The sequence below is a fragment of the Eleutherodactylus coqui genome, chromosome 11 (assembly GCF_035609145.1).
Source record: "Eleutherodactylus coqui strain aEleCoq1 chromosome 11, aEleCoq1.hap1, whole genome shotgun sequence".
NCBI classification, from domain to species: Eukaryota; Metazoa; Chordata; class Amphibia; order Anura; family Eleutherodactylidae; genus Eleutherodactylus; species Eleutherodactylus coqui.
In genome coordinates, this window is record NC_089847.1 from 67,875,766 (window position 1) to 67,903,633 (window position 27,868).

Here is a 27,868-nt window from a genome sequence, read left to right on the forward strand (position 1 = left end):
GGGAGGGGGTAACTACAGGGATAGGGAAGACACATGGGAGACTATACCACGATAGCTGCAAATTCCTGAAGTGAGCATAAGACTGACAGTTTCTTAGAATAAATTCTATAGATAGCCATGTCCTTTTTTTTATGAAAAATACATAATGCCACTTTCAAGAAGTGCTCTGCGATGCCACGGAGCTGCTAACTCTGCTATAATGCACTTTTATAAAATGACCTTCCAATATAAATGTGACTGTGTTAAAAAGACCTCCAGGATTCATAGCTGACTTTTGATCTGCCTCCTTGCTTAAAATATCCAGCTATCACCTTTCTGCATTTGAATGTAACAGCTTTCCTACAGCAGGCCAGTCCCCTGGGTTTCAATCCTACTTAGTAGCCTTGTCATAACCGAAAGAAGAGAAACAAAATGATATTGGAGCTGGGCATGAAGTCTGTCCTACCTTCACTCCACGTATGCGAAATTCTGCCAGCGCTCTACTCATTTTGGTAGCTGCCACTTGCTGATCTTTCCCATGTGCAATGACTTTCACAAGAAGGGAGTCATAGTGAGGGGATATCACAGCTCCTTGGAAGGCTGATGCACTGTCTAATCGGATGCCCATTCCTTCACCACTCCGGAACACCTGTAACAGGAACAATGATATTGGTAAGTAATATAATCTAGGATAAGTCCATGAAAAAACATCTAGGATAACAGGTAAAATGAAATTATTAACAGCACCATCTCATTCATATATGCTCTTGGAGTATTCTGGGACATTTACATGCACTCTTGTATTAGCATACAACACTTCTGTTAAACCATGGTTTGTTCAATTTGGTGTTGTCATTGTTCCTCTCATCATTTAAGGAACTTGACTAAATAAATGCTTAAAAATGACGGAAACACTGAGATAATTGCTCCTGAATTCTAGACCATGATGTTTTGAAAGTTCTAATAGCTGCACTAGGTTTTCCACCTATTTTGTCAATTTTCTTCTCCCATCTCAAACTTAAACCATTACCAAATAAGTGATCATCATCCACAATACAGTCAATGGATTGCTAATCTAGACAACTTTAAAGCAACAGATATGGAACAGGCGTAAAAGGTGCTGAAGGAAAAAAGAAAAGTAAAATGCCTTTGGCCTGTATGTGATGTGAAAAAAAACAGAGCAACAAAGTTACAAAAAAACTGAAGATCTTTCGTGTGAAATATACTGGAAATCATAGGTAAAATCAAAGAAAGGGAGATAAAGCGCAGTCCTACCCTATTAAGGTTTCAAATCTATAAAAACATATTATAAAGACCTTCAGGTAGTCAGCCAGCTGGCAATACATAGAATGGGGACAGGGCAGTATGGAAAATTTCAAATGACTTCATTTCTGAGATAGTGCATATTCAGTAATACAAGTATACAATGGACCACAAAAAAATTGCACCACCACATGATTTTTTATACATAAGTTGAAATGTAATGATGCTTAAAGGGGTTGTCTCGCGAAAGCAAGTGGGGTTAAGCACTTCTGTATGGCCATATTAATGCACTTTGTAATATACATCGTGCATTAAATATGAGCCATACAGAAGTTATTCACTTACCTGCTCCGTTGCTGGCGTCCCCGTTGCCATGGATCCGTCTAACTTCGGTGTCTTCTTGCTTTTTTAGACGCGCTTGCGCAGATCTATCTTCTCCATTTGGCTCGGCTCGGCATCACCGGCATTGTGGCTCCGCCCCCTTGTTCACGTCATTGCGAAGCTCCGCCCCCGTCACATGTGCCGATTCCAGCCAATCAGAGGCTGGAATCGGCACATGTGACGGGGGTGGAGCTTCGCGATGACGCGTACAAGGGGGCGGAGCCAAAATGCCGGTGATGCCGAGCCGAGCCGAATGGAGAAGATAGATCTGCGCAAGCGCGTCTAAAAAAGCAAGAAGACACCAAAATTAGACGGAGCCATGGAGACGGGGACGTCAGCAACGGAGCAGGTAAGTGAATAACTTCTGTATGGCTCATATTTAATGCACGATGTATATTACAAAGTGCATTAATATGGCCATACAGAAGTGCTTAACCCCACTTGCTTTCGCGAGACAACCCCTTTAAGTGTTATGAAAGGTGCTGTATGTAATAAATATGCCCACAAATCAATGCTCATCGTGTTTTAAATATCAGTATTCTGCTAACAATATATAATGCATTTTCTGAAATTCCACACAACAGCTTATGTATCCATCCTATGGCAAATGCTTACAAAATTGTATATTCTGCTATCATTTTAACATAAAAGACATTTTGTAACAGAATGCATGTAGTTTAGACATTACACAGCAATATACCGTAGTAGCTGGTTCTAGATGTTAGCATTTAGTAGACCCCCTGTAGCCTTACGACGACATTGCATTGACAGGTCATCGAGAGATCAAAGTTGTGGATTTACTCTAGATTTAATGTGTGTTGCCACATATGAATTAATGCCTCCTGAAATTTCTTTAATGTGAATTGTTTCTTGTGCTCAACGCAAATTTTACACGGGCGAGCACAATATCAGGCTGTGAAACTTGGCTCAATATCGCGCTAGTGCGATGTCCCCGAGGATGTGAGGCACTTTTGTTTCAAAAATGCCTCCCATCACTTTTGGGAAGTTGTTGTCAATGGGAAACTTCAAGTAGCAATCCAATGTGTGTCCCGGCCCCATTGAAAACAATGGGTGAGGCGTTTCGAGGAAGCGCCCAAAGATAGGATATGCTGCAATTGTTTCCCACACTGTGATGCGGGGGAGGGGGGGGAGCTCATGTATATGACCCAATTCAAAAGAATGGGCTTCATATTTGTGCAAGATTTGAGTGTCTCGCAACGAACAAATATTGCGTGGTTTTCTCAGCTGTGTAAAAGCAACCTAACTGTGAAGTCCCAAATTTTTCTATAGGGTTCAGACCAGGCTAGGACTTAAAGGGGTTGTCCCGCGAAAGCAAGTGGGGTTATACACTTCTGTATGGCCATATTAATGCACTTTGTAATATACATCGTGCATTAAATATGGTCTTCTGCTGTGTGCTCGCGCCGGAGAGCTGGTATGCGCGTCGTCATCGTAGCTCCGCCCCGTCACGTGGTGCCGATCAGCCAATTAGGTGGCTGTATCGGCAGTGGAACGCAAGGTAGGAGAAGACAATCCACGGTGCACCATGGGAGAAGACCCACGGTGCACGATGGGAGAAAACCGCGGTGCATCATTGGGAAAGGATCGGCGGCCATCTTTAAAAGAAGAAAAGAAGATGCTGCGCGAACGGGTATGCAGGTAAGTGATTTAAAAAAAAAAAAAAACTAACGGAATTGATTTTAACGGGGCAGAATGCGGGGGTAAGTTAAAAAAAAAATTGGGATTTCGCCGCGGGACAACCCCTATAAGTAGAGTTTTTCCTTAGGCCTCATGTCCATGGGCATGCACGGTTTCCCAGTTCAGAATGCCACAGTGGATTCCAGCTGTGCAAGGAAACAATAAGGACAAAAATGACATTTTACTCACCATTTTACTGACACTGGCGGGTCTCCTCCGTCGAGGCCGGATCTTCTTTCTTCTGCACAGCGGATTACTTATTGAAGTCAATGGAAGCTGGCCGATCCACGGCACAAACACAGCTTACACTGTGTCCTTGCCGCAAATCCATGGGAAAGCAGAACATTTAAAAAAAAAAAAGAAGAATGCATGGCGCATATGTGCGGCAACCGTCTGTGTGGGAAAATTGCAGAAAATGGAGCATAGCGCGGGTGTTCCGCACACCAGGAAAAAATGACATCTGCAGGTAATTACCTGCGCATGCCCAATGCATTTCTATTGAGCTGCGGATTCCACAATTCAATTTTGCCCTGGACATGAGGACTTAGGCAATTTTTCACCTGAAAAATACTGTTTTAGGAAAAAGCGTTAGGTTGGGCTCATAGGACTGTATGTATGCATCGCGTATTAAGCAAGCTTTGTATGTCTGTGTGATACGCAGTAACGAGCAGTCAATAAATTACATTGCCTAAAGGTCCATTTACACCAGCAGATGATTACTCAGAGATCACTCAAAGGACAGTTTCAGTCACAGCTTTGAGCTATTATTTTGCATAAACTATTAAGTAGCTACTCAGCTACTTAAGTACCAATTAAGTGTGCAAATGAGGCCTTCACTAAATGCCATTACTAGCCCAAGGGCTATTATCTGTGCTCAGATCCTTTGTTCTCCACGGGAAACAATGCTATCAGCACTCCCCGTGGAGAACTGCTGATAAGAGTGAATGACGATTTTTAGGTTAGACTGAATTTAATGATCAGCTAGCAGTGCCCGAAAAGCGCATGGTGGGCGCACGTTTAGATGTGCCGATGATCGCTAAAACGATTGCCGATTAGCGATTTTTTTTAGCGATCATCAGCTGGTGTAAATGGGCCTTTATGCAGTTATGCTCACATTACCATGTCAGAATTACAAAATACACGAGTGCAAAATAGAATGCATGTTCTATTTTGACGTGTATATATACACGAGCTATAGACCATTATTCTTTTTAGTCGCTCACGTATACATGATAAGCGATGGCGCAGGACATATAAGCAAAAAAACTGTTCTATAGCACGGGACCCACGAGGGGAAGCCCTGCATGACGGTGTTGCTAGGGAACAGATAGAAGGCACTGAAGGAGTAATTGCTTAGCTATTGTAGTGAGCAGAAATGGGGTGGGGGGTAAAGTATGTGCTAATTGGCTGAGGGTGGAGAAAGGAGGGCTAGATAGGAAGGTTTTAAAAGGGGGATTTTAGGCGGGAGCACCATATTTGAAAAAAGGGAAGCAAAGAAAGTAGAGCAGTGTAAGGTTAATGAGGTGAGGGATAGTAAAAGGTAAAAGCGAGAGGTAGCAGCAAAGGAGGATCAGGTAGCTAGGGGAGTGTGTTCCGTTGGTGTAATGTCCTGATTGCGGACCTGATGGCATCAGTTAAGGAGGTGCTGCAGCAGTTGTGGGCAGTGGTGGAGTGTCACCCTCCAGGGTGGCTGCAGCAAGTGTCCGGTGTCTTGGTCGTGGCACTGGCTGAAAGTGAGAGCGTGGCAGTGAGAGCGCGGCATGCGCACAGGGTCTGTCCTCCTGCTAGACTGATAGCCAAAGAGGCAGAGCCTCAGACCCGGCGCTGGATGAGGAGCCTCTCCAAGGACCTTCTAGATGTTCGCCCTCTTCCCATTGCTAGGCGAGGTAGGGTTAGGCCGTCCATGAGGAATCCTGGGCAACGGCTCATAGCAGGTCTCACTCTCCTCGTGGGGCTTGTGGAGCCTGAAGTCAGGGAGAAGAAACGTCTGGCTTTCTAGTAATGTACTGGCCCAGGAGCCAGCCTGGCAGTGGGAGGCAGCAAAGAAGGGGTGTCAGCGGGACAGCACAGAAGGTACAAGGTCAGCTCAAGGGTAGCAGGGCCAGCCAGCGAAGGGTCACAGCGTCAGGAAGATCCACCGACGTCTATGGTGAGCTTGGCCAAGCACGCCAGGGAGTGGAGCCAATCTGGAAATGCGATGAAAGAAGCTGGGACAAGGAACCAAATGAGGTTGGCGGTGTTAATGCCGCAGCTGGAAGAGCAGCAGTTTGGCCCGTGAAAAATCATTGATGGTAGAAGAACTCCACAAGGAAGTCTATTCCGTTATCAGGTGGAAGACTCAACATTGGGGGTGAAAAGGAGGACAAAAGATCTACAGGATCCGTGGAGCATAGCTGGGGATAGGGGGGTGGGGAGAGTATGCGAATCACAGCGCCCATTCGGTCATGTGAGCATAATTTCATGTCGCATGTCTAATCCTAATAATGCGAGTCATGTGGATTGCAATGCAAAAATAGGGGGCTGTAAGAGGGCAACTGAAGGGGCAATTACGGTTGTTATTGGGTAATATGCGTGATTTGCTAGCTCGGTGCGAGCAAGGTTTAGGGGTAGGGAGTCAGGTGGCTCTGTCACAGGTGGCAGCTTAGTTAGCTTCAGGAATTTCAGGTAATGTGGGTACTGTGGGGACAACGCAAGAAAGTCAGAGGGTGACAATAGCTTCGGGACATCAGGGGTAACGGTCGCTGTTCAAACTGAAAAGGATGGGGTGGTGATCCGTTTAGATAAGACAAAAGGGGACGTTTATGTTTGTTTTGAGGGACCTTTGGGGGCGCATTTAAAAAAGGAAGTCAAAGAAAAAGTTTAGCATGATGCGTATGTGGAGATTTTTTTTGCTTTTGCCGTTGGAAAAATGTAATTTACATAAATGAAAACGAACGGACTTAAAAAAGGAGGATGAGGAAAAGGAATGGTGGTGGTTGATTCTGCAGAATTTGCAATTTTGGCTAGTGTGATTGGAGAGAAGGCGCAAGAGAATTGTTCAGGCCTTTTTGTTATTTGGATGCGATAGGGGAAGAATACCGTACATATGGTGGGCAGATATGGCTACAGTATTATGAACCATTTTTATCAGCGAAAAGTGGTTAGGCCAAGTATTAGATGGGAACATAAAGATATTTGGTTATGGCTAAAAGTGATGGCCCTGACACGGTACAGGCATTCCCTTCGGGGGGGAGCCAGCTCAGCCGGCTCAAGAGGGAGAGACAGGAAGTAAAAAGCCAGGAGTGCGTTGGCAATTAAACGATGGGAAGTGTAGATTTGCAGCAACATGCAGACACAAGCATGTATGTTCGGTGTGCGAGGTACATCATATGGTCCTTTGTTTTCGTTAAGAAAAAGGAAAAGGTGGTGCAGGTAGTAGAAAAAGGGATGACACCAGTGAAGCTGAGATAAGATGGTCCCTTATCTAAATAGGTATCTGGATAAGCAAAAAGGATTACTTTTCTTTGAGGGTTTTAAGGAAGGGTTTCACATAAACACACACACCCCAATCCCCCCCCCCCATCCCCCTTATCGACTGATACCTCATTTGTCGTACCCAAAAGGGGCATCAGTGAATGATGGTATAGACCCGGAACTTTGCTCAGTGGTATATACATAATTTGACGCAACATTAAAATGGGTGCAAAAATATGGTAGAGGGGCACTGTTGGCAAAAACATATGTAGAATCAGCTTTTTTTTACTGTATAACAGCTGGGAGCTCGAAGCAGGCAGCAGCTGGATGCAGAAGACAAGCGGGGACACTCCGTTTGTCTTCTACAGAGATGAGCGAGCACCAAAATGCTCGGGTGCTCGTTACTCGGGACGAAATTTTCGCGATGCTCGAGAGTTCGTTTCGAATAACGAACCCCTTTGAAGTCAATGGGCAACCCGAGCATTTTTGTATATCGCCGATGCTCGCTAAGGTTTCCATTTGTGAAAATCTGGGCAATTCAAGAAAGTGATGGGAACGACACAGAAACGGATAGGGCAGGCGAGGGGCTACATGTTGGGCTGCATCTCAAGTTCCCAGGTCCCACTAGTAAGCCACAATAGCGGCAAGAGTGGGCCCCCCCCTCCCAACAATTTTTACTTCTGAAAAGCCCTCATTAGCAATGCATACCTTAGCTAAGCACCACACTACCTCCAACAAAGCACAATCACTGCCTGCATGACACTCCGCTGCCACTTCTCCTGGGTTACATGCTGCCCAACCCACCCCCCTGCACAACCCAGTGTCCACAGCGCACACCAAATTGTCCCTGCGCAGCCTTCAGCTGCCCTCATGCCACACCACCCTCATGTCTATTTATAAGTGCGTCTGCCATGAGGAGGAACCGCAGGCACACACTGCAGAGGGTTGGCACGGCTAGGCAGCGACCCTCTTTAAAAGGGGCGGGGCAATAGCCCACAATGCTGTACAGAAGCAATGAGAAATCCAATCCTGTGCCACCTCCATCTGGAGCTGCACACGTGGGCATAGCAATGGGGAACCTATGTGCCACACACTATTCATTCTGTCAAGGTGTCTGCATGCCCCAGTCAGACCGCGGTTTTTTATAAATAGTCACAGGCAGGTACAACTCCACAATCGGAATTCCGTGTGCACCCACAGCATGGGTGGCTCCCTGGAACCCACCGGCGGTATATAAATATGTCCCTTTGCATTGCCCATCACAGCTGAGGTAATATCATGTTAAATGCAGGTGGTCTTTGGCCCACACTGCATGCCCCAGTCTGACCGGGGTTTTTAATACATAGACACTGGCAGGTACAAATCCCTAATGTGAAGTCCCTGTGGACACACAGCATGGGTGGCTCCCTGGAACCCACCGGCGGTACATAAATATATCCCATTGCAGTGCCCAGCACAGCTGAGGTAACGTCAGCTTTAATGCAGGTGGACTTCGGCCCACACTGCATGCCCCAGTCAGACTGGGGTTCTTTAGAAGTGGACACATGCAGTTACAACTCCCTGTGGACCCACAGCATGGGTGGCTCCCTGGAACCCACCGGTGGTACATAAATATATCCCATTGCAATGCCCAGCACCGCTGATGTAATGTCATGTTAAATGAAGGTGGGCTTCGGCCCACACTGCATGCCCCAGTCTGACCGGGGTTTTTAATACATAGACACTGGCAGGTACAAATCCCTAATGTGAAGTCCCTGTGGACCCACAGCATGGGTGGCTCCCTGGAACCCACCACCGGTACATAAATATATCCCATTGCAGTGCCCAGCACAGCTGAGGTAACGTCAGCTTTAATGCAGGTGGGCTAAAAATTACTAGGATTACAATGTAGGCGAGGGCCCAAAAAAATTGGTGTACCAACAGTACAAATGTACTTCAGAAAAATTGCCCATGCCCATTCAAGAGGGCAGGTGAAACCCATTAATCGCTTTGGTTAATGTGGCTTATTTTGTTACTAGGCCTGTAGGCAGCCCAGTTAAAATAAAAATTGGTTCAGGTGCAAGTTTCAATGCTTTATTCAATAGAGAATTGAAACGTATAAACATTGTTTACAAAAGTTATATGATTGAGCCTTGTGGGCCTAAGAAAAATTGCCCGTTCGGTGTGATTACGTGAGGTTTCAGGAGGAGGAGCAGAAGGAGGAGGATGAATATAATACACAGATTGATGAAGCTAAAAGGTCCCCATTTTTGATGGTGATAGAGAGAGAACGATGCTTCCATCCGCGGGTGCAGCCTACGTATTGTTTAGGTATCGCTGCTGTCCGCTGGTGGAGAAGAAAAGTCTGGGGAAATCCAGGCTTTGTTCATCTTTATGAGTGTAAGCCTGTCGGCACTGTCGGTTGATAGGCGGGTACGCTTATCCGTGATGATTCCCCCAGCCGCACTAAACACCCTCCCTGACAAGACGCTAGCCGCAGGACAAGCAAGCACCTCCAGGGCATAGAGCGCGAGTTCAGGCCACGTGTCCAGCTTCGACACCCAGTAGTTGTAGGGGGCAGAGGCGTCACGGAGGACGGTCGTGCGATCGGCTACGTACTCCCTCACCATCCTTTTACAGTGCTCCCGCCGACTCAGCCTTGACTGGGGAGCGGTGACACAGTCTTGCTGGGGAGCCAGAAAGCTGTCAAAGGCCTTAGAGAGTGTTCCCCTGCCTGTGCTGTACATGCTGCCTGATCTCCGCGCCTTCCCTGCTACCTGGCCCTCGGAACTGCGCCTTCTGCCACTAGCGCTATCGGATGGGAATTTTACCATCAGCTTGTCCGCCAGGGTCCTGTGGTATAGCATCACTCTCGAACCCCTTTCCTCTTCGGGTATGAGAGTGGAAAGATTCTCCTTATACCGTGGGTCGAGCAGTGTGTACACCCAGTAATCCGTAGTGGCCAGAATGCGTGTAATGCGAGGGTCACAAGAAAGGCATCCTAACATGAAGTCAGCCATGTGTGCCAGGGTACCTGTACGCAACACATGGCTGTCCTCACTAGGAAGATCACTTTCAGGATCCTCCTCCTCCTCCTCCTCCTCCTCAGGCCATACACGCTGAAAGGATGACAGGAAAGCAGCATGGGTACCCTTAGCAGTGGGCCAAGCTGTCTCTTCCCCCTCCTCCTCATCCTCCTCAGGCTCCTCCTCCTCCTCCTCCTCAACGCGCTGAGATATAGACATGAGGGTGCTCTAACTATCCAGCGACATACTGTCTTCCCCCGCCTCTGTTTCCGAGCGCAAAGCGTCTGCCTTTATACTTTGCAGGGAACTTTTCAAGAGGCATAGCAGAGGAATGGTGACGCTAATGATTGCAGCATCGCCGCTCACCATCTGGGTAGACTCCTCAAAGTTTCCAAGGACCTGGCAGATGTCTGCCAACCAGGCCCACTCTTCTGTAAAGAACTGAGGAGGCTGACTCCCACTGCGCCGCCCATGTTGGAGTTGGTATTCCACTATAGCTCTACGCTGCTCATAGAGCCTGGCCAACATGTGGAGTGTAGAGTTCCACCTTGTGGGCACGTCGCACAGCAGTTGGTGCACTGGCAGATGAAACCGATGTTGCAGGGTGCGCAGGGTGGCAGCGTCCGTGTGGGACTTGCGGAAATGTGCGCAGAGCCGGCGCACCTTTCCGAGCAGGTCTAACAAGCGTGGGTAGCTTTTCAGAAAGCGCTGAACCACCAAATTAAAGACGTGGGCCAGGCATGGCACGTGTGTGAGGCTGCCAAGCTGCAGAGCTGCCACGAGGTTACGGCCGTTGTCACATACGACCATGCCCGGTTGGAGGCTCAGCGGCGCAAGCCAGCGGTCGGTCTGCTCTGTCAGACCCTGCAGCAGTTCGTGGGCTGTGTGCCTCTTCTCTCCTAAGCTGAGTAGTTTCAGCACGGCCTGCTGACGGTTGCCCACCGCTGTGCTGCCACACCACGCGACACCGACTGCTGGCGACATGCTGCTGCTGACACATCTTGATTGCGAGACAGAGGTTGCGTAGGAGGAGGAGGGTGGTTTAGTGGAGGAAGCATACACCGCCGCAGATACCACCACCGAGCTGGGGCCCGCAATTCTGGGGGTGGGTAGGACGTGAGCGGTCCCAGGCTCTGACTCTGTCCCAGCCTCCACTAAATTCACCCAATGTGCCGTCAGGGAGATATAGTGGCCCTGCCCGCCTGTGCTTGTCCACGTGTCCGTTGTTAAGTGGACCTTGGCAGTAACCGCGTTGGTGAGAGCGCGTACAATGTTGCGGGAGACGTGGTCGTGCAGGGCTGGGACGGCACATTGGGAAAAGTAGTGACGACTGGGAACCGAGTAGCGCAGGGCCGCCGCTGCCATCATGCTTTTGAAAGCCTCCTTTTCCACAAGCCTATACGGCAGCATCTCCAGGCTGATCAATTTGGCTATGTGCACGTTTAACGCTTGAGCGTGCGGGTCTGTGGCGGCGTACCTGCGCTTGCGCTCAAACACTTGCGCTAACGACGGCTGGACGCTGCACTGAGAGACATTGGTGGATGGGGCCGAGGACAGCGGAGGTGAGGATGTGGGTGCAGGGCAGGAGACGGTAGTGCCTGTGTCCTGAGAGGGGGGTTGGATCTCAGTGGCAGGTTGGGGCACAGGGGGAGAGGCAGTGGTGCAAACCGGAGGCGGTGAACGGCCTTCGTCCCACCTTGTGGGGTGCTTGGCCATCATATGTCTGCGCATGCTGGTGGTGGTGAGGCTGGTGGTGGTGGCTCCCCGACTGATCTTGGCGCGACAAAGGTTGCACACCACTGTTCGTCGGTCGTCTGCACTCTCAGTAAAAAACTGCCAGACCTTTGAGCACCTCGGCCTCTGCAGGGTGGCATGGCGCGAGGGGGCGCTTTGGGAAACAGTTGGTGGATTATTCGGTCTGGCCCTGCCTCTACCCCTGGCCACCGCACTGGCTCTTCCAACCTGCCCTGCTGCTGCACTTGCCTCCCCCTCTGAAGACCTATCCTGAAGACCTGCCTCAGCACTACTGGCCCTATACTATGTAAAATTACTGCAGTGCAGACTGTTTCCCTCTGGACAGGATGACAGCAATGATGTAACGGGCAACGCAGAGCCAGGAAAGAATTTTGCGCAAGCCTGCTGTAACACTTAGCTGGCTGCGTATTAATTAGGACTACTACCCCCAGCAGAGACGCAGTACAGTCAGGACGTCCACAGGCAGCCCAGATAGATTTTTTTGTCCCAAATTTTTTGGGAAAAGCCCACTGCCTATATAGACAGTATATGTCTTTCATGTTTTTTACTGTCCCTGCCTCAGCACTACTGGCCCTATACTATGTAAAATTACTGCAGACTGAGGATGCAATGCTCTGCACGTCCGATATACAAAAAAAAAAAAAAAGTGCAACACTGCAAAAAGCAGCCTCCACAGTACTGCACACGGTCAGATGTGGCCCTAAGAAGGACCGTTGGGGTTCTTGAAGCCTAAAATCACTCCTAACACTCTCCCTATAGCAGCTCCAGCATCAGCAGCACTTTCTCTGAGCTATGTCAGAATGCATCTGTGGCGAGCCGCGGGAGGGGCCGATTTATATACTCGGGTGACACCTGATCTCGCCAGCCACTGACTGCAGGGGGGTGGTATAGGGCTGGAACATCACAGGAGGAAGTTGTAATGCCTTCCCTGTCTTTCTATTGGCCATAAAAGCGCGCTAACGTCTCAGAGATGAAAGTGAAAGTAACTCAAACATCGCATGATGCTCGCCTCTAGTAATGAGCATCTCGAACACGCTAATACTCGAACGAGCATCAAGGTTGGACGAGTACGTTCGCTCATCTCTAGTCTTCTGCATGCTGCGCTCGGCTGTATAACAGCCGGGCGCTCGGAGCGGGGAACAGTTGGATGCAGAAGGCAAGCGGGGACACCCCGCATCCTCCGCTGGGAGCGCTTGGCTGTATTATTGTATCTTCACACCACCAGGAATTCCTGGTGGAGCCAAGATTGACAGGGGGGTAATGCCCCATGAACCTGATTGGCTGCAAAGGGTGTTTGGCACAAGGTCCTGTCTGTTTTTTTGTGGTGATGCAATTTTTTCATGGTCCACTGTATTTGAGAATTACTACATAAGCAATATATTAATGGGGAAATGTGGATATATACTGGAGATAAACGGAGCGGCCAATACTACCTGTCCACTTAAATGCAAGATAGATATGTTCAGGCAATTTCAAAAACAAAGATGTTATTTTACAGAACAGAAGTAGATTTTTTCTGCACAAGGTTATACAGACCTAAAAGCAGTTTGTCAAAGTCATATACTTTTAAAACACAATTTATGGATCCTACAGCTAAGGACTCTCAAGCATTGTTAAGACTGGAGAACAATGACAAGAGGGAACTGCATAGCTAAGTAAAGCGTGAACTAAAGAAGGAGAATGGCCAATAGCAGATTAACCACGCAGATCCTTTTTTTTTTTTATATGTCTAACTTTTTTTTAGCTTGCAGTCTTATAAACGGGCACCAGGCTTCTGAAGGGGTTTGATAATGACGACCAAATTGATGAGTATACATAAGGTATGTGATATAATGCTGTCCATGCACACACTTTGAATATGGAGCATTTGTGTATGCAAATCTTATCAGTAACCATAGCAATTTCTTAAAACAGCATCAAAAATAGTTTGATACTTCTATATTCCCACTTATAGTAAGCTCAATATACTTTTTATTCATTCCTGTTACAAAAGATGTGCATGATAAATCTGAAATCTTTAAAAACTTACTTTAATAATATGTCAAATCACAATGTTCCAAAAACACCAACATTTAACTCTTTGCAATCCAATTTTGGACTCAGGGTTTCCTAGTAGGCTTTCTCTTTTTGCCATTATACAATGGCGCCATCTGCTGGCTAGAGCCAGTACTGCAGTATGGGATATGCTGGAGAGGCCCCTGACAACAGAGCGGCCAGTAATATACAGTAAGAATACCCTGCCGGACGTCATCCGACGTCGGAGCTGTACAGCCTTCAATCAGAATGTCTTTGGACGTCTGACAGTGAATTGGAAAGGGTTAAAATGGAATATACTAAATGAGATATTTACGGGACTCTGCAGACATTAATGGGGTTTTTTCAGGCACAAACATTGTTGATGTATACTCAAGATAGGTGATCAAAAGTTTATCAGCTGGGGTCTGACATGAAGGAACCCAGCCAATCACTAAGACTGTCAGTTCCACTACACACAGGATCGGAGAGGAACTAGCTGCTTCAACGCCTGTATAGTGTCCGGCACTGATTGGCCCGATTCCCAACAGCAGACCCTAGCTGAGACTAGATCATAAATAGTATTTGTGCCTGGAAAACCCCTTTAACAAACCAAATACAGTCAAACCTCTAGTTTCACTGGTAATCTGTCTGAAAGCAATTGGCCAAACGTGAAACCAATGAAACTGGAGGCAATTATTTCCATAGGAATCAATGTAAATCCAAATAATTTGTTCTAGACATTCCAAAAAACACACCAAACCACATTTAATAGAGAATAGTTTTTTTAATATTAAAAACAATACTACATGAATATAAACTACTGTAAATAATAAATTAATATTTAACATGTTATTGAACATGTTACTGTATTTTATCTGTGTTATTACATAGGACTGCAGGTTACATCTACTACATCATCTGTGTTTAGCGTTATCACTGTGTGCTCTTTGCTGTTACAAAGGACTGCAAGTGGCATCATTATCTGTCCTCAGGGTTATCACTGTGTTTTATCTGTGGTGTTACTTAGAACTGCAGGTGACATCACTGTGTTATCTGTCCTAAGTTATCACTGTGTTTTCTGGGTAAATACGGCCACTCACATTAAACTACAGTACTGTTTTACTAGCGCCCACAGCGACACTGGAGAAGGATGCGAAGTGTTTCAGCATCAAGAGGAGGAGACGCTGAGCAGGAAATCATGTGGCCCGGCGGCCGCCAATGAAACAAGGGGCAAAATTCTGGCTTCAAAAATTAGTGAAACTAGAAACCGGCTAAACTAGAAGACAATGAAAATAGAGGTTTGACTGTAGTAATTTATTGCTTTACGTCTATCCATAAGGATTAGGATTATCTGTCAGATCTTCTAAAGGAAGGCATGGTATAGAATATCGCCTATGGGTAATGATTGCAGCTCCTAACCAATCTTATTTGTTAGGCAAATTTGTTGATTTGTTGTATACATCTGCAGCCATTTTTCCACTCATCAGCCATATATATAGTGAGGTACTGAGGGGCGTGATAGTGGATGGTCGCTACATCGTCCCTAGGTTCCGCTATTATGCCTAGTAGGGCTGGAGAAAGTGCATGTCCCGCTGTTTGAGACATGAAAAGCCAGGAGTGCAATGTAATCTCCAGCAAATACTTGCTGTAGGTCTTTTCTTTAAAAGTATCTGGGCCTGGTTTTTTGAAATGGATGTCAGGTTGGTAGTGGGGCCATCCATTCCACTTCCTCCACTCCAGGTTGTGGGCAAGGTCAATCAGCACAGGTGCTAAGGGGGGAACAAGATGGCTGCTGGACCCTGGCAGCATGTGATACCTGCTAGAGCTGAAAACCCTGCTGTGTGTGTACCTGCGGAGCGTGACCTGGTCAGGCAGGGACTGCCTATTGTTATTGCTGGACTGTTATTTTCGTGCCTGAAGCTAAGGCTGCATTTGTGTTAATTATTCTGGACTGAAATAAACGCAGGTCACCCCTGCTCTTGGACTTTATCCACTGGTTTCCGCCTTTGACTGCCGCCAACCCGCACTCTACCGAGCTGTCCTCCCACAATATATATATATATATATTATATATATATACATATACACACACACACACACATACATATATTTTATATATATATATATATATATATATATACACACACACATATAGTATATACACACACACACACATATATATATATATATATATACACATATATATATATATATACACACACACACAGGCACTTGTGACTTTCGGGGAACAACTGAATAAATTGCAGGCCCAATTGTAGCGCCATCAGGTGCCAAAACAATAGAAGGCCCACAACAAGTGAGCCAATTGTGAAATCTAGACCCCTTAGCCCATTTATCTAGGTGTTTACGGAGTGTTATGGCTCCACATTTAAAAAAAATATATATATTATTAAGCATGTGAAAAATAACATTTATCACCCTGGATCAAATGCATGCAGAATCCACAATTCCTATCCAGTCATGTGAGACTGGTGTAAGGTAGATCACTACCTTTTTATACAATTTGATCATGGAGATTACGTGACCGCTTAACGAGGCCTCTGGCTACCTTTGGTAGCTAGGATATTTTAAATTTCCCAGGTCCTCCCCGACTCCTGCGCATGTGTCCATCAGTTTACCGGCAGGCACATGTGCAGAAACTGGGGAAGGTTTGGAGTTCAAATGCAGAGGCTTCTGGTAAGAAGTTTCATTTCCCCTCACCGATCGCATTTATTTAGTTGCACACTGAAAGCCAAAGGGTGTTTTCTCCATTATAGGCCTAGCAATGTGTCCAGTAAGCAGGTAAGGGCCACAATGGGTATGTTTCTGAACACAGGACAAACAGGGGTATCCATTTTGGGGTGCAAGGCTTCACTCATATGTTTGCTGTACAAAAAAAAACCTGTTTTTAAAATAACAATTGCAAAAAAATTTAAATAGTATTTTTTTCCTTCTGCTTTGCTTAAATTGATTCAAAAACTGTGGGGTCAAAATATGCAGTATACTCCTTGATGAATTCGATAAGATGTACCACAGAGAAGAAAAGTAGAAAAAAGGCGTACCTTTATTAAATATCCCAGACCAAAAAAATGGACAGCAACATTTCAGCTATAAGATAGCCTTTGTCAAGCTTATTAAAAGGACATACAGACACCATATTTAAATAACTGACACCAATCAGAAAGAACATGCAAACTACACCCACAAAATACTTGCCTCTGGTTGGAGCGCAGAAATGTCCATCATGGAGTGTAGCCACGGATCATCAAGTCCACCTGCGGAGCACCTGTCACCTGATAGCGCCGTCATCGGAGCGTCATCATACCCAGACCGGCAACATCCTGCCCCATGTAGTCGTGCGAAATGAACAAACCCCGCGCCTGCGCACAGCCGCCGGGACGGTAGGCCATTCTAAAGAGATCCATCATCAGCGGGGGGAGAGCCCCGACGCGTTACAGAGGGGCGGGGCTTAGGAGCGTGCACTACCGACATCCCACCCCTAGAAAGCCCAACACCACTAGATGAAACCCTGTGTGTCACCAGTAACAAGTAATGACTCTCTTGTAACCAACATTTCTTCTAGTAGTTTGTCTTCTGTTCATTTACAGGCTCTGTCCAAAGGACTTTCCTTCTGCCCGGTTCCGCGGATCGATTGGTTCACCTTAGATCTTGATTGTAGGAGGTTTGCACGTAAGATTAACTTGAAAGTACATTTTTCTAATGCATCTGTGTCAGGTGAAGTTTCTAGATTGACATCGGGTAGCTCACAGATTGCCACGCAGTCCAACCCCCGTGTAGGGTTCACTTCGGTGGGAGTTGGACTTCATGGCAAGAGTAGCTATACTCCACCAGGTCCCTTCTCCGCAATTGATACCTTTGAGAAGCTAGTGAGAGGTGATCTACAGAAATTACAGAGATCTAACCGTAGGAGGCAGATGAGATACAATTTACCCCTAGCAGAAAGGGCAGCCCTCAAATCATTGAGGGAGGACCCCGAACTGACCATCAGACAAGGGTGGTGCTGTGATCATTATGGACACAGCTAAGTATACAGCAGATCTTGTGTCTCAACTGTCTGATCACAACACCTACGAACCTCTCACATATGACCCTACACCACAATTTCAGAGAGACCTTAACATGTTCCTGGAGGAGGCTGTCCAGTTGGGCATCATTGATGGGAAGCTACGTGATTTCTTATATCATAAATTCCCTATTGTACCAATTAGTTATTCTTTCCCAAAGGTTCACAAGAACCTGATGGAACCCCCGGGATGACCCATTATCTTGGGTAGGGGATCGTTATTTAATAACATCTCTAGGTTCCTTGACCGCATCCTCAGGGACTATGTCACTAGAGCCAAGTCTTACCTACGTGATACTACTAACTTCCTTCAAACAATCAGTCATGTGACGTGGGACCCCCACAGCCTGTTGGTCACTCTTGACATGGTATCACTATATACCATCATCGATCACCACAAAGGCCTCCAGGTTGTGAGGGATTCCCTGTGCGCCTCGGAACTGTCTACACGATGTATGGAATTTCTGCTTGCGTTATTGCAGGATGTCCTCACTAAAAACGTTTTTCTCTTCAACGGGGTCTTCTACAAACAGAAACACGGAACGGCAATGGGGACCAACGAGGCTCCCACATATGCCGGCCTTTTTATGAATATGATCGAGGACACACACATCTGTACCTCCCCGGCCTGGACTTCGGTCCAGGTCTGGCGGAGGTACATTGATGACATTTTCCTAATATGGCGTGGCAGCGAACAGGAACTCCTTCAATTCCATCAACAAATTAATTCAATTACTCCTGAACTGAAATTTACCATCTCCTACTCACCTTGCGAGATACAGTTCTTAGATGTTTCAATCTCCATCTTTGACAACCGGATCATAACAGATCTGTTTGTGAAACCCACAGACAGGAACAATCTTCTTGACTTCCAGAGTTTCCATCCCCCTCGGATGCTCTGCTCGCTCCCTTGGAGTCAATTACTCAGGGTGCGACGGATCACCAAGGGGCCCCGGTTTGATAGTCAAGTGGAACGCATGTGTTCCAAATTCCTGGATAGAGGCTATCCGGCGCCCCTTCTAAGGGAGCTCTCTTCTAAGATAGCATCAACCCCACGCGATCTATCCTCTAAGAATAAGGTCGACTCAGATCTGGAATGCCTACCATTTGTGTCCACCTTTTGCCCCATCAGTGGCCAGGTCTCCAAAGTCATCAGGAAGCACTGGCCTCTAGAGATGAGCGAACACCAAAATGTTCGGGTGTTCGTTATTCGGTACGAACTTCCCGCGATGTTCGAGGGTTCGTTTCGAACAACGAACCCCATTGAAGTCAATGGGCGACCAGAGCATTTTTGTATTTCGCCGATGCTCGCTAAGGTTTTCATGTGTGAAAATCTGGGCAATTCAAGAAAGTGATGGGAATGACACAGAAACGGATAGGGCAGGCGAGGGGCTACATGTTGGGCTGCATCTCAAGTTCCCAGGTCCCACTATTAAGCCTCAATACCGGCAAGAGTGGGCCCCCTCCCAACAACTTTTACTTCTGAAAAGCCCTCATTAGCATGGCGTACCTTTGCTAAGCACCACACTAGCTACAACAAAGCACAATCACTGCCTGGATGACACTCCGCTGCCACTTCTCCTGGGTTACATGCTGACCAACCGCCCCCCCACAGCGCACACCAAAGTGTCCCTGCGCAGCCTTCAGCTGCCCTCATGCCACGCCACCCTCATGTCTATTTAGAAGTGCGTCTGCCATGAGGAGGAACCGCAGGCACACACTGCAGAGGGTTGGCATGGCTAGGCAGTGGCCCTCTTTAAAAGGGGCGGGGCGATAGCCCACAATGCTGTACAGAAGCAATGAGAAATAGAATCCTGTGCCACCGCCATCAGGAGCTGCACACGTGGGCATAGCAATGGGGAACCTATGTGCCACACACTATTCATTCTGTCAAGGTGTCTGCATGCCCCAGTCAGACTGGTAATATGTACCTTAACAGTAACCGTGTTGGTGGTAATGTGGTGGTGACTGCGGACCTAGTAGCACGGTTGTATTTTGTTGGTTTTCGGAATGCGGCCAGGATTAAGTGGGCCGTGGCGGGGGGATGGTGTGGGTGCTCTCGTTGTGTCGGTAAAGGTGAAATTCTTGGACTGCCACCAGACGAACCAATGCAAAGACATTTGCCAAGAATGTTTTCCCTGTTGGAGGAGGAGGGGGATGTTTTTGAGGCACTACGTGTCCTCTCCACGTGTCCGTGGTTATATGCACCTTTACAGTAACCGCGTTGGTGGGAAATGGCCTCGCCGCCATCATGTCTTTGGGAAGCCTCTGTTTCCACACCCCAGAGACATACCATTAGCAGCGGTATAGGCAGAGGCCAGAATTCGTAACATTTCAGCCGTAGCATTAGGACAGGCCCCACTAACATATCACTAGCAGCATTATAGGAGGAGCGCAGTCTTCGTTCCATGTCAGCAATAGTAGCACTCAAGACAGGCCCCAGTAACAATTCCGAAGCAGCAGTATAGCGGGAGCGCAGTCTTAGTTCCATTTCAGTAGCCTTAGTATAGCCAAGGCCCAAGTTACATTTATGTAGCTAAAGTGTAGGCCAACCCCACACACCTTTCTGTACCATGAGTGCAGGCGAAGAACATACAAATTGCTATGATTACACTGTAGGTGAGGGCCCCAAAAATTTGGTGTACCAACAGTACTAATGTACCTCAGTAAAAATTGGCCATGCCCAACCAAGATGGCAGGTGAATCGCTTTGGTTAATGTGGCTTAAGTGGTAACTAGGCCTGGAGGCAGCCCAGTGTAACGAAAAATTGGTTCAAGTTAAAGTTCCAACGCTTTTAAGCGCATTGAAACTTATAAAAATTGTTCAGAAAAATTATTTGAGTGAGCCTTGTGGCCCTAAGAAAAATTGCCCGTTCAGCGTGATTACGTGAGGTTTCAGGAGTAGGAGCAGGAGGAGGAGGAGGAGGAATATTAGACACAGATTGATGAAGCAGAAATGTCCCCGTTTTGGATGGTGAGAGAGAACGTAGCTTCCATCCGCGGGTGCAGCCTACGTATTGCTTACGTATCGCTGCTGTCCGCTGGTGGAGAACAGAAGTCTGGGGAAATCCAGGCTTTGTTCATCTTGATGAGTGTTAGCCTGTCGGCACTGTCGGTTGACAAGTGGCTACGCTTATCTGTGATGATTCCCCCAGCCGCACTAAACACCCTCTCCGACAAGACGCTAGCCGCAGGACAAGCAAGCACCTCCAGGGCATACAGCGCTAGTTCAGGCCACGTGTCCAGCTTCGACACCCAGTAGTTGTAGGGGGCAGAGGCGTCACCGAGGATGGTCATGCGATCCGCTACGTACTCCCTCACCATCCTTTTACAGTGCTCCCGCCGACTCAGCCGTGACTGGGGAGCGGTGACACAGTCTTGCTGGGGAGCCATAAAGCTGGCCAGGCCCTTAAAGACTGTTGCACTGCCTGGGATGTACATGCTGCTCGATCTACGCACATCCCCTGCTACCTTGCCCTCGGTACTGCGCCTTCTGCCACTAGCGCTGTCGGCTGGGAATTTTACCATCAGCTTGTCCGCAAGGGTCCTGTGGTATAGCAACACTCTCGAACCCCTTTCCTCTTCGGGAATCAGAGTGGGCAGGTTCTCCTTATACCGTGGATCGAGCAGTGTGTACACCCAGTAATCCGTCGTTGCCAGAATGCGTGCAACGCGAGGGTCACGAGAAAGGCATCCTAACATGAAGTCAGCCATGTGTGCCAGGGTACCTGTACGCAACACATGGCTGTCTTCACTAGGAAGATCACTTTCAGGATCCTCCTCCTCCTCCTCCTCCTCCTCCTCAGGCCATACACGCTGAAAGGATGACAGGCAATCAGCCGGTGTACAGTCAGCAGCGGGCCAAGCTGTCTCTTCCCCCTCCTCCTCATCCTCCTCATGCTCCTCCTCCTCCTCCTGTACGCGCTGAGAAATAGACAGGAGGGTGCCCTGACTATCCAGCGGCATACTGTCTTCCCCCGCCCCCGTTTCCGAGCGCAAAGCAGCTGCCTTTATGGTTTGCAGGGAATTTCTCAAGATGCATAGCAGAGGAATGGTGACGCTAATGATTGTAGCATCGCCGCTCACCACCTGGGTAGACTCCTCAAAATTACCAAGGACATGGCAGATGTCTGCCAACCAGGCCCACTCTTCTGAAAGGAATTGAGGAGGCTGACTCCCACTGCGCCGCCCATGTTGGAGTTGGTATTCGACTATAGCTCTACGCTGTTCATAGAGCCTGGCCAACATGTGGAGCGTAGAGTTCCACCGTGTGGGCACGTCGCACAGCAGTCGGTGCACTGGCAGCTTAAAGTGATGTTGCAGGGTGCGCAGGGTGGCAGCGTCCGTGTGGGACTTGCGGAAATGTGCGCAGAGCCGGCGCGCCTTTACGAGCAGGTCTGACAAGCGTGGGTAGCTTTTCAGAAAGCGCTGAACCACCAAATTAAAGACGTGGGCCAGGCATGGCACGTGCGTGAGGCTGCCGAGCTGCAGAGCCGCCACCAGGTTACGGCCGTTGTCACACACGACCATGCCCGGTTGGAGGCTCAGCGGCGCAAGCCAGCGGTCGGTCTGCTGTGTCAGACCCTGCAGCAGTTCGTGGGCCGTGTGCCTCTTATCGCCTAAGCTGAGTAGTTTCAGCACGGCCTGCTGACGCTTGCCCACCGCTGTGCTGCCACACCGCGCGACACCGACTGCTGGCGACATGCTGCTGCTAACACATCTTGATTGCGAGACAGAGGAGGAGGAGGAGGGTTGTTTAGTGGAGGAAGCATACACCGCCGCAGATACCACCACCGAGCTGGGGCCCGCAATTCTGGGGGTGGGTAGGACGTGAGCGGTCCCGGGCTCTGACTCTGTCCCAGCCTCCACTAAATTCACCCAATGTGCCGTCAGGGAGATGTAGTGGCCCTGCCCGCCTGTGCTTGTCCACGTGTCCGTAGTTAAGTGGACCGTGGCAGTAACCGCGTTGGTGAGGGCGCGTACAATGTTGCGGGAGACGTGGTCGTGCAGGGCTGGGACGGCACATCGGGAAAAGTAGTGGCGACTGGGAACTGAGTAGCGCGGGGCCGCCGCCTCCATGATACTTTTGAAGGACTCCGTTTCCACAACCCTATACGGCAGCATCTCAAGGCTGATGAATTTTGCTATGCGGACGGTTAACGTTTGAGCGTGCGGGTGCGTGGCGGCGTACTTGCGCTTGCGCTCCAACATTTGCGCAAGCGACCGCTGGACGGTGCGCTGAACTACACTGCTGGATGGGGCCGAGGACAGTGGAGGTGAGGGTGTGGGTGCAGGCCAGGAGACGGTAGTGCCTGTGTCCTGAGAGGGGGGTTGCATCTCAGTGGCAGGTTGGGGCACAGGGGGAGAGGCAGGGGTGCAAACCGGAGGCGCTGAACGGCCTTCGTCCCACCTTGTGGGGTGCTTGGCCATCATATGTCTGCGCATGCTGGTGGTGGTGAGGCTGTTGGTGTTGGCTCCCCGGCTGAGCTTTGCGCGACAAAGGTTGCACACCACTGTTCGTCGGTCGTCAGGCGTCTCTGTGAAAAACTGCCAGACCTTAGAGCACCTCGGCCTCTGCAGGGTGGCATGGCGCGAGGGGGCGCTTTGGGAAACAGTTGGTGGATTATTCGGTCTGGCCCTGCCTCTACCCCTGGCCACCGCACTGCCTCTTGCAACCTGCCCTGCTGATGCCCTTGACTCCCCCTCTGAAGACCTGTCCTCCTGAGTAAGCGTTGCACACCAGGTGGGGTCAGTCACCTCATCGTCCTGCTGCTCTTCCTCCGAATCCTCTGTGCGCTGCTCCCTCGGACTTACTGCCCTTACTACTACCTCACTGCAAGACAACTGTGTCTGATCGTCATCGTCCTCCTCACCCACAGAAAGTTGTTGAGACAGTTGGCGGAAGTCCCCAGCCTCTTCCCCCGGACCCCGGGAACTTTCGAATGGTTGGGCATCAGTGACGATAAACTCCTCTGGTGGGAGAGGAACCGCTGCTGCCCAATCTAAGCAGGGGCCCGAGAACAGTTCCTGGGAGTGTTCCCGCTCCTGAGCAGGTGTCATTGTAGTGGAGTGAGGAGGCTGGGAGGAAGGAGGAGCAGCAGACAGAGGATTCAGATTTGCAGCAGTGGACGGCGCAGAACTGCGGGTTGACGATAGGTTGCTCGAAGCACTTTCTGCCATCCAGGACAGGACCTGCTCACACTGCTCATTTTCTAATAACTGTCTCCCGCGTGGACCCATTAATTGGGCGATGAATGTGGGGACGCCAGAAACGTGCCTCTCTCCTAATCGCGCAGCAGTCGGCTGCGACACACCTGGATCAGGAGCTCGGCCTGTGCCCACACCCTGACTTGGCCCTCCGCGTCCTCGGCCGCGTCCACGTCCTCTAGGCCTACCCTACCCCTCAGCATGCTGTATTACCAGTGATTTGATTTCACAGGCAGCTAATAAATTGGCGCAAGACTGCAGGCCAAATATAATTTTTTCCCTTTTTTGAAAACGAAAGGCCCCACTGCCTCTAGTGAATGTATAATCTAAGTTTAATAACTGTGCTGTTTTCCTGCTAATGTGTCACAGAACGTGAGGGTAGCAGAGTTATTAACTGTGGCAGAGCAGGTATTTTTTTTCCCAATTAAGGAAAGCAAATGGCGAAGCCAGCAGTAAACCGTAGCTGGGTGCGTCTGATTTTTAAAGGTTGCACACGCAGCCGACACGTGTCCACCGCCCTTAGGACGGACAGAGGCAGGACAAATAGAATTATTTTCCGTTTTTTTGCACCAAAAGGCAGCACTGCGTATATTCAATGAACATGAGAAGTTTAATAACTGTGCTGTTTTCCTGCTAATGTGTCACAGAACGTGAGGGTAGCAGAGTTATTAACTGTGGCAGAGCAGGTATTTTTTTTCCCAATTAAGGAAAGCAAATGGCGAAGCCAGCAGTAAACCGTAGCTGGGTGCGTCTGATTTTTAAAGGTTGCACACGCAGCCGACACGTGTCCACCGCCCTTAGGACGGACAGAGGCAGGACAAATAGAATTATTTTCCGTTTTTTTGCACCAAAAGGCAGCACTGCGTATATTCAATGAACATGAGAAGTTTAATAACTGTGCTGTTTTCCTGCTAATGTGTCACAGAACGTGAGGGTAGCAGAGTTATTAACTGTGGCAGAGCAGGTATTTTTTTTCCCAATTAAGGAAAGCAAATGGCGAAGCCAGCAGTAAACCGTAGCTGGGTGCGTCTGATTTTTAAAGGTTGCACACGCAGCCGACACGTGTCCACCGCCCTTAGGACGGACAGAGGCAGGACAAATAGAATTATTTTCCGCTTTTTTGCACCAAAAGGCAGCACTGCGTATATTCAATGAACATGAGAAATTTAATAACTGTGCTGTTTTCCTGCTAATGTGTCACAGAACGTGAGGGTAGCAGAGTTATTAACTGTGGCAGAGCAGGTATTTTTTTTCCCAATTAAGGAAAGCAAATGGCGAAGCCAGCAGTAAACCGTAGCTGGGTGCGTCTGATTTTTAAAGGTTGCACACGCAGCCGACACGTGTCCACCGCCCTTAGGACGGACAGAGGCAGGACAAATAGAATTATTTTCCGTTTTTTTGCACCAAAAGGCAGCACTGCGTATATTCAATGAATAATAACTGTGTTGTGGCCCTGCCTACACAATTCTTTCCCTGCAGTATCAATGGAGGGTGCAATGCTCTGCAGAGGCGATTTTGAGAAGTAAAAAAAAATGCAGCACAGCTAACAGCAGCCTGGACAGTACTGCACACGGTTAAATATGGCCCTAGAAAGGACCGTTGAGGTTCTTGAAGGCTACACTCACTCCTAACACTCTCCCTGCCTATGCAGCACTTCTGTCCCTAATGCCGGGTGCAACGCTCTGCAGAGGCGATTTTGAGAAAAAAAAAATTGCCACTGCTAACAGCAGCCAACACACAGCTATCAGTGGCCCTAATAAGGACCTTTGGGGGGTCTTGAAGCCTACACTAACTACCAATTCTTTCCCTACAGCAGCTCCGGTACAAACAGCACTGTCCCTCATCTAACTCACACGGCATCTGAGGCGAGCCGCGGGAGGGGCCGACTTTTATATTCGGCGGACACCTGATCTTCCCAGCCACTCACTGCAGGGGGGTGGTATAGGGCTTGAACGTCACAGGGGGAAGTTGTAATGCCTTCCCTGTCTTTCAATTGGCCAGAAAAGCGCGCTAACGTCTCAGGGAAGGAAGTGAAAGTAACCCGAACACCGCATGGTGTTCGTTACGAATAACGAACATCCCGAACACCCTAATATTCGCACGAATATCAAGCTCGGAAGAACACGTTCGCTCATCTCTACTGGCCTCTTTTATCCAAGTGTTATCCTGAGATCGAACATTTCCAACACCCTTCACTAATGAGCTATAGACGAGGTCCGAACATCAGGGATATGGTAATGACCACGGATAGCACCTTCAACAATCATGGGGCTATGCACTCATCTGCTTCTAATGGTAAACGGGGTTGTTTCCCATGTCTCAGCTGCGTCAGTTGCAGCAACTTAATCCGTGGTGATTGCTACCATCATCCCAGGACAGGCCAGAGATTTGACATCCGTGGTAGGTACTCATGCTTGTCTTCCTATGTGATTAACATGATTGTATGCCCTTGCGGCCTCATGTACATAGGGGAGACCACCACGGATGTCAAGTCTCGTATTTCCAAACACAAGTCAACCATTAGGACTAAGGACCTGAGTGTACCTGTGGCGAAACATTTTGTCGCCGCAGGTCACTCAGTTTGTCAGTTACGCTATCGCGTAATTGATGGGGTATCAAGGTCAGCACGCGGAGGTGACAGGGAAAGGAAACTTAAATTCCTTGAGTTACAATGGATTTTCAGACTGGGCATGCTCCAGCCTGGTGGCATGAATTTGGAGTACAATGCTACTCCCTTTTTTTAATTTTTAATTTTTTCACTTGTCATCCTTTTCTTTCTTTGGTCGTTATGTAATGTTTTATGCAATTTTGGGTTTTGTTCTGTAGTACTTGAGTGTTGGCATTTTCACGTTTCATACGCCTGATCATGTGTTTTGTTTCATATTTTTTCCTCTAATTTTTTTCGTTCTGTTTGTGTTGCCCTCTGTAGATGCAGACTGTCGGATTTTGGTGTGTCGCTGCGGATTATCCTCATGCTGTGTTTTGACCTTCACCCCCCACCCGCTGTTGTTGGGGAGACCTTTTTCTTCCCTTTCCTCCTTTCTCACCCTATGCATGGGTCAGTGCTACTGTGATACTATTTTTGATTATTACTTTGCTGTTTTCTCTTACTGACATAGGCTGTCTGCAGACGAGCGGGTCAGATCCGGCGGCGAGAATTCTTGCCGCGAGACCCGACCCGAGCACCTGCAGAGACGAGCGCGTACTCACCCGCGCCCGACGGCCCCGGCTCTTTCATGCGCCGGCTGCCAGGCAGATCATATCTCCCGCTGTGGGATAGCACATTGGTGGTGTTTGCACTAAGTAGACCACATAGGTTTTGCTTTATTCATAAACACCCCCACACATGTTCTGCCCTGCTGCCGAGACATGTTCTCAGTGATGTGTTGGCGTTACATACAGGGCTTTACTCATTAGGGTTGTGCTTCCTAGAGGTGGGGCGCTTGTAGTGCACACCCCCAAGCCCTGCCCCCCTGTGACACACAGGGCTTCATCTAGTGGTGTTGTGCTTTCTAGGGGTGGGACATCAGTAGTGCATGCCCCTAAGCCCCGCCCCTCTGTAACGCGTTGGAGCTGGACGGGGCTCTCCCCCCGCTGATGATGGATCTCTTTAGAATGGCCTGCCGTCCCAGCGGCTGTGCGCAAGCACGGGGTTTGTTCATCTCGTGCGACTACATGGGGCAGGATGCTGCCGGTCTGGGTATGATGACGCTCCGATGCCGGCGCTATCAGGTGACAGATGCTCCGCAGGTGGACTTGATGATCTGTGGCTACACTCCATGATGGACATTTCTGCGCTCCAACAAGAGGCAAATATTTTGTGGGTGTAGTTTGGCATGTTCTTTCTGAATAGTGTCAGTGTATTTAAATATGGTGTCTGTATGTCATTTTAATAAGCTTGACAAAGGCTATCTTATAGCCGAAACGTTGCTGTCCGTTTTTTTGGTCTGGGATATTTAATAAAGGTACGCCTTTTTCTACTTTTCTTCTCTGTGGTGGATCTCCTCCTTACATTAAGTATTTTGCAC

At 48.5% G+C, this 27,868-nt stretch overlaps 1 protein-coding gene and 1 long non-coding RNA gene across 3 annotated transcripts in view; one reads left to right on the forward strand and one right to left on the reverse strand.

The window, feature by feature from the left end:
- The window catches only part of PC (pyruvate carboxylase), a 916,513-nt gene that overhangs the window by 305,789 nt on the left and 582,856 nt on the right, over window positions 1-27,868 (reverse strand). For both annotated transcript variants that reach the window (XM_066582494.1, XM_066582495.1), the window contains exon 9: window positions 446-628. In XM_066582494.1, the coding sequence (XP_066438591.1) occupies window positions 446-628 (183 nt within the window). The remainder of the gene's footprint in view (window positions 1-445; window positions 629-27,868) is intronic.
- Window positions 407-27,786, forward strand: LOC136581857 (uncharacterized). Its single transcript, XR_010787090.1, has 3 exons — window positions 407-651; window positions 17,159-17,240; window positions 26,770-27,786. It is a non-coding gene; the product is annotated as an uncharacterized lncRNA (long non-coding RNA).